Source organism: Coturnix japonica, chromosome 1 (assembly GCF_054131305.1).
Source record: "Coturnix japonica strain WE chromosome 1, WE-NBRP24, whole genome shotgun sequence".
In the NCBI taxonomy this organism is placed as follows: Eukaryota; Metazoa; Chordata; class Aves; order Galliformes; family Phasianidae; genus Coturnix; species Coturnix japonica.
The window spans coordinates 72,460,687-72,476,491 of record NC_140663.1 but is presented as its reverse complement, the minus strand read 5'-3'; the positions used below and the strand labels follow the sequence as shown (position 1 = coordinate 72,476,491).

Genomic DNA, 15,805 nt, shown 5'->3' with positions numbered 1-15,805 from the left:
TTACTGTTTATAAGTCCTAGAAAATAAAAATTAAAAATAAAATAAAATAAAATAAAATGGTGTAACTGCTCACCACAAATTTGTCAAGGCTAATAAGCAGAGAGGAAAGGTTGGTGGCAGGGGAGGGAAATCATTACAAAGAGTAAGGAATAAAAGATATAAGCTGATTACAGATATGGAGATTGAAAATAAGACAGTTTGTCAGTTCTCAAACATGATTCTAGATTTCCTAAGGGATATCCTAAGAACAGAGGACTGGGCTTGAAGATTCAGAAAACCTCTTTTTACAAGGCTTCTCTTTAGCAACATTTTTTATTATTCACATACTTCCAGTAAGTTATAAGTTAAAGTTATGACAGGTCGTAATCTGCTATGAAGATCACAAATTAGCAGCATACAGCAGCTGAGTGCAGATAAACTGCATTTTACACCAGCAGAATTTTTAGACCAAAGGAAAATGCCTTTTATTGTGTATCATCAGCTCTGCTAACATTGGATCTATCCAAAACACTGGAAACGTTACCTCTCTTTGTGCCCATCTCAGGTGAAGACTCTGATTCTGATAATGGTTGCATGTTTTCTGGAGTTACAGGTGGTGGTAGGACAGGGCCAGAATCTGGACTTCTACTCACTGTGCCATCAGCAAACAGAATCTACAGAAATCAGACATATTAGAGGTTAAAATAATTTCAAATACTAATAAGAAGTTTCAAAATACTATACCACAAATGCAATAGTCACTAGAATTTAGCATGTGGTGAAGGAAGAAATGTAAGACTCACAGAACAAGCGCAAAAAATAAAGAAGAAACTACATTAAAAAAAAAAAAAAAGAAAGGACTGATTAGTTCAGTTCATATATGTAATCAGCGGGGATTCTATTTAGAAACAGACAGGTACTATAAAAGCAAAGGCTTGGAATTCTTAAGTGGTCAAAGATTGATATCTTTCAGTGAATACCACTTTTCCTAACAGCAGTAATGTATCTGCGTCACCATATTTATCTGTATTCAGGTATTACACATGTCTGGGACTGCTGCTAATTTTTCTAGCCATCAAATCTAACAAAAAGAATTAATGGTTATTTATTTTACTATAGCTGATTTCTGAGATCTACTGTCCATAATACTTAGTTCTCAATATGCAATTTTCCTTGAGTGTCAGATAAAGTATAGAACTTCCCTATTAATCTCTGAACACATTTACAGACAGAAAAACAGATATTATGTAGAGAAGACAGTATAATGTGGAAAACATATGGATAACATACAGTTGTATCTCAAGAGCTACAGTTCCTGTAAGATAATTAACCACTTATTTTTCTTTTTGAGTGCTTGTCTATATGTTTTCCATTCTTTTATAACTCATGGATGTTAAATTAACACAAAGAAGGAGGCATCTAGCATCTGTACACTTACAATACAGAGTATTTGGCTTAGAAAAGATAATTGCTTGTCAATATACTATAGTAGCTGCAAAAGTGGTATCTAACTCATATTACCTGAAAGGTACCAATACTATGGGCAATCCAATTTGTGTATAAATAAAGTACTTAGGAATGCAGTCTTTTTGATGAAAATTGAGGACACCAAAAGTTGTCTACAGAACTGACAAGCTGCTTTCAATGAACTCTACTAAACATACCCAGGTAGATCCATCCATCATGTATCTTATAACAGTTCCTTGACTGGTGATGACTCTTGATACCTCTTGTTTTACTTGACTTGTCTCTAATCCATACAGACGAGAGTTCTTCACCTTCTGGGGATAACTTTGCCTAACAAGAATTTTCAAAGCTGGTTGCTTGGCCTCTTCTCTTTTGGCGTCTTGTTGTTTTATTTCACATTCTATAATCTCATCTTCCTTCTCTTTGCTTTCCACAGCCTCCTCCTCCTTTGCTTTGTCCGCTTCGGCCTCACCTTTCTCAGCCTCCTCTTCCTTACCTCCATCTGCTTCGGTTTGCCCTTTCTCATCCTCCTCTTCTCTGACTTTATCTGATCTGATCTCAACTTCCTTGGCTTCAGTTGCAGTAGCTTCACCTTCCAAATCTGAAAACAAATTCTGAATAACTTAATACACACATTCCAACAATTCAAAGCAGGTACCTACTCAGAAACTCTGCACCCTCCTATGGAGGTGTCTGTCTTTCCCACGTGGAAAAAAAATAAAAGGAAAAATTGTAGATGGGTTTAATATGGAACTTTTGGAAAACTGAAATTATGTAGAGGAACCTCCAAGATGGCCTTTATAAGGAAAAAATTACCAAGTTTCACCAAGTTTGAGATTGAATGGAAAATGAACTTTGATACTTTGTCTACCCGAATAAATAAAGTTTTCAGGTTAAATTATGACCATGTATTGAATGTGCTATTAAGTACTGAGAGACATTTGTGTCAAGAAACTACATGTACATGTATGCCAATGCTCTATTCATCTCAGCTATTCAGTATTACAACTTACGCTCCTTGCCAAATTGTTTTTGAGATCCTCTGCATCCTCTATACCATGCTTTATATCAGATTGATCACAGCACTTTTATTCTAAACTGACAGAATGCTAATATTATATTTGAATTAAAATATGTTATTTATGTTGTGATTACTATTAAATAGACATTATGACAGAATTAGGAATCTGAGATTATTAAAGACTTCATATGATTACATCTAAATCTATTAAGACAAAAAAAAAATATCTGTAATTTTAACTTCTTTAAAAGGTACTTATTCTGCAGTGATTCAAAAAACTAGCCTTCAAAGCTTTCACCAAGGAAAGTTAATACTAGTCCATTGGGGCAGGAGACATTGAGGCTTCGGAAAGCAAGAGCAGCTGACGTCACTTGTGTTTGGGAAGCTGGTTCTTCTACTTCCACCTGCAGGAAGTAATAAAACATTACTTGGTTTACTCCACATTTAAAAAGGCTTAAGAAAAAATTAGACTAGATTTCAATTTTACTAAATCATATAAAAAAAGTACACTGTCAGTGATTTGTAGCATTTTGAATGCGTATGGAATCTGAAGAGGAAGTAGTAGCTTATTTTCTTTGATGATTCTATGTTATTTAATTCATCTTTATTAACCTTTGATGAAAAACCATTCTTGACTGTATTCATTCTGCTGAGTCATGCACACCATCAGGATGAAATACAAGCTAACATGAAGCACAAGAGTACTGAGCTTGTATCAGCTATTCTACCTCTAAAAGTTAAAAAAAAGCACATAAGATGAAAACAACACTACTTCAAGTCTGCCGTACTTCCGGCAAACTTGAGAAGAGCACAGGAAGGAATGCTTGACAAATGGAAGTTAGTTCTCTTAGTTAGATCCACTACTGGGTAGTGGAAACTGTCCTGATGAATAGAAAAGATGAGGATGACCTAAAGGATGTCTGAAAACTCCAGAAAGCTTAGGAAAAATACAATGGATCCTTTGATGTCAGTCTTGCAGAAAAGTATGTGACAATGAATTACGTTATACCAATAATCATAAGACGAAAGCAGTTTCGGGTTGCAGATGAAGGTAAGAGAGAACCAGTCCTAGTATTATCTAAAGGTCCCTTCTAACACCTACAGTTCTGTAATTCTGCGATGCTGCATGAAAACTAATCTCTAGAGCATTTCTAATCAGATGTAACTGTAAAACCAAAATAAACACAAGTATGTGGATACACTGCTCTAGATTACAAAGCTTTAAAGGCTACTTTAATTCACAGCTGCCAATATTTACACCTGAGAATCACAGAATCATAGAATTACTCAGGTTGGAAAAGACCTTAAACATCAACAAGTCCAACCACAGCCTAACCATACTACCTTAACAGCCCTCCACTAAATCATGTCCCTGAGCACCACATCCAAATGGTTTTTAAAGAACTGGAGAAAGTAAAACATCTCCATAGAAGCACCATAAACTATTAGGAATTTGTTAAAACACTTCTCAAAATCCTCTGAGAAGAATATATATGTCTATTACTTAAGTGTATATACTTAAAATTTTGTTTCTTTTCTACATTCAGTGGACAAATGTCTGTTTTCTTACCACTTCTTCTTGTTTTTCACGGTTATCTTGTGGTGAAGAGCTTATTCTGCCATTGCTTGATTTTGTGGATGGTAGAGATTTTCCTGATTTTTGTTTAGCTGACTTGTCTTTTTTTCCTGAAGCTGGTGCAGTGGAAGGAAGAACAGTCGGAACATGAACAGAAGGGACGTTCAGAATTGCTGCTAAGATGGGATCTGTTTCATCATCTAAAAAAAAGGAAAAAACATTATTGTTAATGCAATTAAGTTTCATAAATGTAGATTTTTACACTCAATTTGGACAAGATTTTATACTCTTAATTTTACTCTTGAAATAATGAATTCAGTGGTATCAGATAGATGGACTAAATACTATACTATATTATTTGGAAAATATTTCCACAGATGGGCTACTTGACAACCGAAAAGGAATCTTGAAACTATTGTTTCCCTTAGCTTGTGATCGGCCTCAAAATAGAACATATAACTTTTTAATTCTGTTCTAGCTGCAGAATACTTACACAGATGGAGGAATTTTGAGTCTAGTGCCTAAGATAAGATGGATGGAGGATAAATTGACTCCAGAAATTTTGGGCATCATTGCTCTATTTTGTTTCAATGATTCAGAAAGATTTTGTTTCTTAGGTTCTCCTACTTCTTAAAAGCCAAGCATTAGAGCAGACTGCAATCAACCTTGACATTAAGTATTCACATTGCCTTCCAAAACACTGACTTGAAAATAACTTAAAATAAGACCTTCTGTAAAATGTTTTTTGTTTCAATGAATTAATACCTCTCTTTAATCAGAAAAACCCTGTCAGTGCTAACAATTTTTTCACACACTACTTTAATCACCTCCTCTTACTTGGCAGCCTTACTCACATGACAACAATTCATAGAATAGCACCTTCTCTTCCATCTGGACAATTCAAGCAGTTGAATTCTTATCTGTTTTGAAAAATTTGTTACTCCAGATGGAGCAACTTATTATCCAAATCTTAACCACAGCTATATAAAGTACTGAAAATACCCAAGAGCAAAACATTATAATCCAGGGGGTTCTGGTTTATGGCTCTATGTCCAAGTGGAGGCTGGTAATGAGTGGTGCCCACCAGAGGCCTGGGTCTTGGGTCTGGTACTCATTAACATCTTTATCAATGACATCAATGATAGAATTGAGTGCACCTGCAGGAAGTTTGCTGACAACAACAAGCTGAGCAGTGCAGTTCATACAGCAAAAAGGAAGGGATGTCATTCAGAGGGACCTTGGTAAACTCCAAAGGTGCACCTTTATGAACCTAATGAGGTTCTACAACAACAACAAAAAAGTGAGATTTTGCACCTGGGTCAGTGTAATCCCAGACGTGTACAAAAACTGGTAGAAGAACTCCTTGTTCTTGCAGCCTGAAAGGCCAATGGTATTCTCTGTTCCATAGTGGGGTGGCCAGCCAGGTGAGGTAGGTGACTGTTGCCCTCTATTCTGCCCTCATGAGGCCCCATGTGGAGTACTGTATCTAAGCCTAGGATCCCCAGTACAGGAAAGATGTGGAGATTTTAGAGAGGGTCCAGAGGAGGGTCACAAAGATGATCCAAGGGCTGGAGCAACTCTTCTATGAAGATAGGCTGAAGGAACTGGGCTTGTTCAGCCTAGAAAAGAGAAGGCTGCAGGGAGATCTCACTGTGGTCTTCCAGTATTTAGAGGGAGTTTATAAATGAGGGAAAACAACTTTTACACAGGTAGTGACAGGACAAGGGCGAATGGTTTTAAACTAAAGGAAGAGAGATTTAGATTAGATGCACAGAGAGGCTGTGGATGCCCTGCCCCTGGTGGTTTTAAGGCCAGGTTGGATGGGTCCCTGGGCAATCTGATCTAGTACTTGATCTAGGGGCTAGCAATCCTGCCTGTGATAGCAGGGTGGGAACTTGATGATCCTTGAGATCTATTCCAACTCAAGCCATTGTATGACTCCATTTTCTGAGAAAACAGCTTTTGGAAACCTTTTAAAGGTTTTCTGTGTGTGTATATCTAACACACACACACAGATTGATCTGCTTGGTAGTTTCCAAAACTATGAGGTTTAATGACAAGTGAGTCATTTCAACAGTGTCTTCTGGAAGACTTCCAAAAATCCTTTTTTTTCTTTATTGGTAAAATTACTTCTTAATTTTGCTTCATACAATGAGCAATGTATTTTATTGTGAATAACTAATAAGTTACGCAAAGAAAAGTTAATGAACTCATCAACAAATTGCAGGCCAACTTGCAGTCAGACAAAGGAGAAAAAAAAAAACCTACATTCTGAAGCATGCTAATAAAACTACTCTGGCATCAGGTCACTGCATTTTCTGTAATGTAGACCAAGTGTTAATACATCTTTGGCTCAACAAGATAAAAGGTAGGCCTGATACCTACCAAATACAGTTTCCAGGAAAGTTTTGACTTAAATGCTTTTAGCCCTGCAGATAAGATGCTTATAACACCTCAAAAAACAGATTCTAATCAACTAGAAAGGCTGTTCATGTGCTCAGGAACATTTGTATTATGGATGATTCTGGATTTACGAGAACTGCAAAGGTGACAAAATTTGACAGTCTAGGACTGAAAGAAACCATCATCACCATTTTCATTAGCTGACGCATAGCTGATGTGCACAAATACAATACTTTGTTAGGTGGCCCTGTTTTCAGGTACCGAAACTTATGATGTGTGACTTCCACAGCTCAATGGAAGTCTGAAGAAAGATGAGCAAATCTGTCTTATTTGTAATAGGCTAGTGATAAGATCTCAACTAATTATATAAAATAGGAAACATTCTCAATGGGGACCACTGTGATGTAAATTTAATAGAGAACATAACTGTGGAATAAACCAGCAGAAGTATCAGTCTACAGGTGGCCGATGAATAGAAACAGCTGATGAATAAACTTGGACAGAAGTAATTCTCTACTGAGAAGCATGATCACTAAAATGAAGGACTCTGAGGAAACTGACCTTTAGAATCATTAGTGAATGTGATCCATCCTATCAAGTTATTATAAAAAACTCATATGATCATGGCAAACTAGGTGTAAACAAGCACTTATTTACAGTGAGCGCTGCTATCAAGCACTCATACAGTGAAGTGGAACATGCTCAGTTTCAAATGACTCTACTTTCAAGAGTGCTGAATTTAGGAATAAAAGCTGTTATAGGCTCTCAGTTCCTGAGGAAATTTCATCTACTTTTATACCTCGGTTTTCCTGAAAAAAAAAATAAAATAGGACACTCTCTGAAGGTAGCAATGCAAGAGTGGATTGTTGTGATAGAGAGAATGCATCTTCAGAAATCATGAGAATTATGGAAAATTCTAGAAGACTGACAGCAGAGAAGTTTTCACAGTCCACTACATTGTGGATGTTATCTTTGCCCAATTTTAAATAGTTAGTTTTTAGAACATCACTTGGAAAAGGTATTTGAATAATTAAAATGAAGTATATGATTGAATGGCCTACCATGCTCCACACAAAGGTACATTCAATTAAATGTTTTCATATTTCAAGAACTGAAAAATGCTGGGATTATTTTCTGATCAGAAGAGGGTTTCACTTTCATATGTGTGATGGTTTCAGTGGCCTTTCAAATGCAATGGAAATAAAAAGCTCTTGGTAAAAGCAAACACTATTTTCACTGTGGTTTTGTGAAGCAATTGCTTCCAGTAGCTGAATGTGTTTATTGAAAAGCTGAGAGAAATCCCTCATTACAACTGCACAACTAGAACCAACAGGCCAACTTCTAACATAAAATGAAAATTCCATAATCACCTATATAAGTTTACAACAATATTATTTCTTGGAAAGCCAAAAAGACTCCTCAACAAATTACATTTTCTTTGGCTCAAATTAATTTGCTGATTCTGCTGGACTACTTAATAACAATACTTGCAATTTTCTCCCTCCACTGCTCTGTTTTCACAGTAAGTAAAAAAGCATGGAGACCTCCTTCCATTTTGAAATTGGAATCACTGAACATTCCTGACAATGTAATCTCATCTCAGGCCTTGCTGAAAATTACCCACCATGTGGTAACAGCTGCTAAGAAAGGCAGAATTGCATGCAACAAATTATTGAGTCAAGGGGTGTACGAAAAAATTAAAAAAGAAAAAAAAAAATTCTCCCTTTGGTTCTCAAATATCCTCTTCTATTTGCTTATTTTACCTGCTGTCTTCCCTGTAGGTCCATAATAACTCAGGGACAGCTGGATTCCATTTTCCAAGGTAGCGGAAAAAGATCCAAACTTGCTCACAGCTTTCTTCTGATTACTATTTTCTCCTTCAAAAAATAAATAAACAAATTAGAACGTTAAGATAGCAACACAGTGCAGAACCATCTGACCTGCAAACTAATGACTGATTTGACAGTGGCACATTAATATGGATACAACTAACCTGTGAAACAAATTAATAGAGTAAGAAAAACTTTGCAAGAGTGATATCTGTAAAGCACTGTCTGTCGTTCCACTCATAGGGTAGTATGCAGTAGATGGTTTTGTGTAATGTACCTATAGTCTCTCATTTGCATTTTAATTAGCTAGGTGAATTAATAGAAACACTCAGTGAAAGTTCTTTGCAAATTTAATCAACAAATGAAACAAGTTCTGGAGTCAAGGATCTTAGTTTCCTTTTCTGTCTGAAAATAATGCTGAACTGCTCACTTCTATCACACAGGGGATTCCTGTTTAAATAGGAAGAAAGCCTCCCGTTGGTGCTGAATGAGTACAAGTGGCTTGAGATGCTAACACATTGTGATGGGAAGTGTCACCTGTCAGACCTTTAAATGACATATGACAACTTTCAGAAGGGCAGACAAGAAATATCTCATCTGTAGAAGGGACACAAATTTTCTATTCATCTGCTCTACTATTATTTCACTGGTGGCAGCTGCTGCCAAGGAGAGGAGCAGGAACAAGATGCTTTCTAATGCTAAAGAGTAAAAGAACTAACACTCCTACCTGAAGTTACACTTTCCCAATATTCTCCAGCTCCGTATGAGCAATCCTGCAGTGTTTAGGGCAAATAAATACATAAATCACTACAGACCACCTTCCTTCTTGGAACCACCCTCAGCAGGTTACAGAAAGGACTGGGATTCAATACTTGTGAGTGTCATTCAAAAACATGCCAACAAGCAATAGATACAGCTGAACTGCAGAAAAGATATGTTTCAACATCAAAGATACTGAAGAAGCACTAATTCTACAGCTGTACGTCCCACAAAAGTAGACTCAGCTCAAAGCAGAAATACTTCTCTTTCAGAGCAGAAATTTATTCTGGATATTGTGAAGAAAATTCAGTATGCATACTCTTAGTCTTTCCCAGGCCACATTCAGATCAGGAGTCCTATGCTAAAGATAATTCTTCTCTTAAGGAATGGTGAATCTTTTCAGTGATTTCCTTCATAAAAACCGTAGTTTTCATCTGCTGTCCTGCACTATGTTTATTTCTTCACTTTGATAAGATTTCTGCACGATGCTTAAGTCAGCAAACTGGATTACTATTTAACCTTTTTTTTTTAATGACTGGGTCTTAGTCTGATCTCAAATACTAAAAGTTGTCTCACCCTGTAAGTTGTCATTCCAAATAAAACACTTTGCAAGGGTGAACACAGAGGATGGAGCACCCCTCTTTACCATCTTGGTTGTCTCCTAACTTAGCTGGTTCAAAGACTATTTCAGCTCCAGCAAGCTGGGGCTGTACAGATCTGCAACTTTCCAAGACTCTGCCATGGATTTCAGTAGGAAGATTGGTCACTGAAAAAAAAATATTTCTACCTCTTCCCTGGACTTATCATTTGGTCAGTGAATTGAAAAACAGACAGTACACATTCACTCTACTTTGTTATTTTGTATGAGTGGTGCTAATAGCTGAACATTTCACTTACACCTCATGTTCACAGGCATCCTGATATACAAGCAACACTGATCTTATTCACTTTTTATGTTAGTTGATCAGGTTTACAACCAACTGACTAAATATATCAAACTATTAATTCTTTTTATCAGCGATGTCAACTCACTAACCTGGTGGAGTTTCCTGTTCTTCGTTATTTTCATTCACTTCGATTTCTGTTAAGTCTTTCCTGGGGTCTGTGATATGAACGAAGAAGTTGTGATTGTCCTTTACCACGTTCACCTTTACCAGAGTTAGGCCTACGAAGCAATGGAATACTATTATTGCTTACACTAGGCTTCAGTACTGATTTCTGTCCCCCTGAAAAGCACTAGCAACTTCCTGACAGTTAGAACTGATAGACTGCAGAACAACCCTGTTACTCACACTGGACAATTGACTGGGATATGTATTCATGTAATACATTGCATTGGCTACCACTGAATAATTCTGTTTTTTGATAATTTATGAACTGTTAACTTTCTACAGCAAAACTTAAACTTCAGTCATAACAAAATCTAATACAGAATTATGTGATACTGTCACAATATCTTTAAAGGAATTTATACTACTGAAGTGTGAAAAAGCATTTATGGATAAAAGAAACTTTGTCATAAATTATTAAATGAGTCAAAGCAAAGCGTAAAGAGTAAAAGAATCACCTTTTACAAACTCTATCTTTTCCACTTGAATCTGTCCTCCATCAGATGGGAAAAAATAGTGTTTGATTCCAGATACCTGAATGAGACTCTCCCCTGTGTTGTAACCAAAAAACTGGAAAAACACAAGTTTTAGACTATGGGTAAATGAGAAAGGCAGAAGTTGTAAGAGAGGCAAAGGACAGATAATCACACTAACATTGTTCTGATCAATATTTCTTGCTCAGAAATCTAATTGTAACTTTAGAAAAAATACTGTCACGGTTTTGTAATTTTTGCTATTGGTATTTGTATGGGAAGCTGTTGATCACAGCCTGAACCTCTGATTAACCATCTGAGGCAAGTGATGAGCACAAGTGAAGGCAATTGAGCTGTGTTCCTGGAAGGGGCGGAGCTTGGCTCCACCTCTCCTAGATCCTATTTAAGGGCTGACCACCACTAAGGTAGCATCTCTTCCTGGAGATTGCCATGATATATGTACGTCAAAACCAAACTAGATAAGGATGCTGGTTTCCAGCCCTAGATTTTGGAATTCAGACATGGAGTGAACTCAAGGAAGTTCAGACTATTAAGTTAGATATCTATGAATTTGTAGTGTGAACTCCAGTAAGCTTAGACTAAAGTATACTGACACAGGCAGGTCACTTTATCTGCAGTATATAACCATTGTTTACACCTAGAAAATGGAATTTTGTGCCAAAAAGGAACTTTTAACTTCCCTATTTACATTCCTAAATTTCAAAGAGATGTAGGTAAAGAAAACAGGGAATACTTCCATGAATCTGAATCTTCTGTTTTCACAGATTCACACCCAGAAAGCTCTGAGGAGAAGTAGGATATTATCCATAACTGACATTTCCCAGTACTGCAACAATATATTGCTTTTGGAATATCTAGTCTAATACTTGTTTTTCAAGTCTATAGTTTCCTGGTGTATAGGGAGAAGAAAACCCTGGAACGACAGTCTTGGATGTAAGGCTTACTCTGCAAATATAATCCAGTGCAAACTGCCTAAAAATTGTTTGGATACAATTAATAAAGAGTTCCCCCAGTAAGAAATCTCTCTCTGTTAGCAGAACAGGCAGAATAGACTGTATTATGGCACTCCAAGGACATGAATTTTGAAACAGGAAATGGAAGAAACAGTGGATTCTTTTTACTTGATTTCTAATATGGATAGCCAAAACTTCAGCCAGGTCTAGCAGTCACCAAATAAATGAATTGGAACAGGTCTTTATGTCCCCTCTTCCTACTCTCTCCCATGAATGACACAGTTCTTCAGGCAAAACTTATCCTATGGAAACACTGACATTGGTTTTGTGTTCCTGGTTAATTTATCTTTTTGTCATACACATTTAAAAACCAACCAAATTAATTAAATAGTATTGTGTAAGATAGACTTAAATGCCAGAAACTGCATTTCAGAACTTTTAGAAATCAATCTGATGCTAAAACGATGGAATTAAACAAAACCTAGTTACAATTAATTAGTCCTGAATTTCAGTTTCATAATGAACTATAGCTTTGCTAATCTTTGCTTTATATAACTAGCTGACAATCTCCTGATGTGGTAAAATAATACAACTCTTTACCTTATAAGTTTTCTCAGAATGTGTTTCTGAGATGCTGGGATCCTCCACAGGTTCAGGGACTTCTGCTGGCTCATCCTTAAGCTTCTCTTTGGACAATTTCTTATTAGAACGTTCATTTTCTTCACTTATTGCTTTCTCACCTCTTTTCGTTTTACCACCCAAGTTTTCTTTTTTTGCTTCTTTCTCTTCCTTAAGTCGTTCTTCCTCAAGTAATTGATTCTGTTTCTCTTTAATAGCCTAATTATATATCAGGAGTTCAAGTTACTTTCTAATCCACAATATTTCATATGTGAAAAGGGTATGAGTAAATAAACTCAATAACATAGGTTCCTTTTGTCCTCTAAGTTAATAATACTTCTATAACTTGTCTACAGTTTTACAATATTACATACTATATTCTGCACAAAATTACTGACATTCAGTTCACAGGATCAATCATTCTTGACCACAAGAGATATATCAGATGATAATTTGTATCTTACACATTCAGTCATAGTGAATATTCATTTTTTAGTTCACTAATTTTAGTTCATCCATAATGCTTATCACCATATCAGAACAAATCACTGTCTGAATTTATTCCCAAAATGGGACATAAAATGGTTTTATTCTTTTACAAAAATAGGTACTGGGAGCAGAATTATTAACCTGTATCAAGACGACAGCATAAGGCATCCGACATTTTCCAGGTTAGTATTTTATGTTCTAAGCACACCAAAGCACTAACACCATTGTGGAAGAAACAGTAAGCACTCAATTACAGGTTAGGCTAATGCCTAACTTGAGCTGTGTCAGATCAAGTTGAGTACCCAGGAATTGATTAACACCATTTCACAGCTACATTCAAGTGGCAGTACTTAAAGTGCAGAGCACTGCACACTGTTAGAAAGATGAGATAGATACACTATGGCTGTGAAGAATCAAAAGAACCCCAGGAGAGTGCAGTATCAGTTAAGCTAGATCTACACAGTATAATGGATAGTGCAAGTATGCATAAGAAATTTGCCTTTCTGGCAAATCAGTGTTATTAAGTCCTTTTCAAAAACATACATTTTCACCATACCTTAAGAGAATCTTCTCTAATAAATTGACTTCTTTCATTGATAGACTGAGATTCTGGAATGGTGTCCATTATGCTCTCACATCTTGATGCGCTGTCTTTGAGACAAGAAGGAGGAATAATTGTAATCATAAATATGTGAAAATTGAATAACTAAAAAAAAAGTCATAAATGAAAATAAAAAAAGGTGTGAGTAAATAAAATAGACATCACTAAACAGTAAAATATACAAGTACAAAAGCAGAATAAAGTCAATGCTGAATATTTTTGAAGATATAATCGGCCACTCAGATTAGAAGAAATTTATCTCACTAGTGTTAATTGGCACTCATAACTGGGGGCCGTATGTTCCTTTGGTCAGTATGGGTCAGCAGTCCTTGTGGTGTTCCCTCATTGTTTCACGTGCACTCCCAACCTCCTCGTTAGCAGGGTAGTGTGAGAAGCAGAGAAACTGTTTGCTCAGCAGTGCTTGCACAACTGAAACACTGTGATATTGTCAATGTTATTTTCCTCCTAAATCCAAAACACAGCACCATATCAGACACTACAAAGAAAATTAGCTCTAATTAAGCCTAAACCAGGAGAGCTACACAGGCACAATATATAGGTCTAGAGTCATAACTGTCCTTTTGATTCTCAAGCTATAATCAGAACCACTAAGTTAGTTAAGGAATGGCAATCTGATTTTTCTAAATGGTAATCTTCAGTGCCAAAAGGTTCCAAAGTTGATTCTCAAAGAATGGGAGTAAAGGCTAAATAACAAATCATTCTTAATTCCATTTAAATACACAAAGGGAAAATTTGGACAAAAGCTCTTTTTTGTCAATATTGGTATTCAAGATTGTGTTGCCTGCTTAACATTTACTGCATAAACTGCTTACAATTTTCAATACCCAAAATGCTGCTTGTAATTAAAGTTTGCTTTGCAGTCTAGTTAATTCCAGTTTAGTTTCTGCAGCTTCTGACTTCCAGCATTTATCCTGCTCTTCCAAAAAAAAAAAAAAAAAAGTTGCCAACTTCAATAACTCTCTCATCTCTTTATAAGTTCAGTCATGTAGCAGAGATTCATAGTTGTATGTAATATTTCAAATAACTCCATTAACTAAAAACAGGTCCTGAAAATGTGTATTCATATGAAGGGACTCAAGTTTGCAAAATAAAAGAGAATGCAAAGTAAATATACTTAATTTCAAAAGATGCTTATGTATATACAGATGACAAGACATGCTTGCTGTTAAAAATATATGGGATTTTACTATAAACAGCTTTGGGTCTCAGCACTTATCACAAATAATAAGTATTTTAGGATAAAACAGAACTATACCCACTTGTAGCTTTCATAGATAAGCCAGACTTTTTGACAGCACAGTTGGAAAATATAAATGGTCCTTCTGTCATACCTTCTGCCTGCTCAAGAGCCTTCATTTCTTTAGATATCTTCTCTTCTTGATACTTGACTTCTTCTTCTTTCACCCAGTCTTCAATTGAATTGGCCACCAGCTCAAGATAGTTCCTGAAAAGCATAGCATTCATCTATTTACTGAAATACAGTTTTCACTGTGATGATTTAAAAAACAAACAAATAATAATAAAAATAAAAAAATAAATAAAAAGAAATCTGGCTCCTCAATTTCTTATGTAAATATTATGTAGTTACCTTTGAGAGAAGGATTGTGTTTAACAGGATTTTGCTCTCTTCCCCTGCCCCCTACCCCCCAGACACTGGTACTTATACCTGAATGATACTTAAGATATCTTGTGTTTGAGACTTGGGTTCTACTAACTGCAAAGAGATAGTAGAAACTTATCTTGTCTTCCAAAGAAAACATGCCAGCAAAGAAAATCCAGGCTCCCAGAATACACATAGACATTCAGTTTAAGAAAGCTTGAGACCAATTCTATTTCTTTTCTTTGTTGCTCTTGATTTATATTGCCTCTTAGAATACACTTAGCTTGGCAGCTAAGGAGGTGCTTTCTGTCTACTTTCTAGCTTAATACAATGAGGAAAGGCATTTGGAAATTATCACTCAGATCCAGATTACAGAATCAGTGCACTGTAGCCTGGCATAAATTAAGAATATTGATAAATAACAGTTAAAGTCAGGACTGAATGATAAATCAATGCAGTGTTTGCTAGGGCACCCGTACTTGCATTATTTTGTCTTCCAATTGTATCTGAAACTACCAAACACTTCACTGTGGATGACTACTTTCAAGCTAAGGTAAAAGCTAAAAATTGCATATGCAGTTATCCCTCAATCTCTTGTTTGGAGTGTTACCATAATTCTTTGAAGTAAAGTACTTCATGTGTAGAAGTAAAATAAACATGCACAGAAGTCATTTTAGCTTCATACTTTTTTTTTTTGTTGTTGTTGTTCAAGATGATTCAAGAAAATCTAAAGCCATGGTGGTATCTACAGATTTTGGTTGAGAACACATAGACAGCACAAGCAATTTTTGACTTCACAATGGTTTCAAATTTATTGTTGTAGCATTACTCCGCATGCTGAAGATTCTTAATATGTAAGCTGTCTACGCAGGCTAGATCTATACAA

General features: G+C 36.0%; 1 protein-coding gene across 1 annotated transcript in view; it reads right to left on the bottom strand.

The window, feature by feature from the left end:
• SPAG17 (sperm associated antigen 17) overlaps positions 1 to 15,805 on the bottom strand; it is a 79,943-nt gene that overhangs the window by 23,442 nt on the left and 40,696 nt on the right. The window contains exons 18-27 of the mRNA XM_085524254.1: positions 14,651 to 14,763; positions 13,254 to 13,348; positions 12,191 to 12,427; positions 10,602 to 10,713; positions 10,071 to 10,199; positions 8,210 to 8,323; positions 4,038 to 4,243; positions 2,751 to 2,871; positions 1,644 to 2,047; positions 524 to 653 (exon numbers count right to left, since the gene is read on the bottom strand). Of these exons, the coding sequence (XP_085380380.1) occupies positions 524 to 653; positions 1,644 to 2,047; positions 2,751 to 2,871; positions 4,038 to 4,243; positions 8,210 to 8,323; positions 10,071 to 10,199; positions 10,602 to 10,713; positions 12,191 to 12,427; positions 13,254 to 13,348; positions 14,651 to 14,763 (1,661 nt within the window). The remainder of the gene's footprint in view (positions 1 to 523; positions 654 to 1,643; positions 2,048 to 2,750; positions 2,872 to 4,037; positions 4,244 to 8,209; positions 8,324 to 10,070; positions 10,200 to 10,601; positions 10,714 to 12,190; positions 12,428 to 13,253; positions 13,349 to 14,650; positions 14,764 to 15,805) is intronic.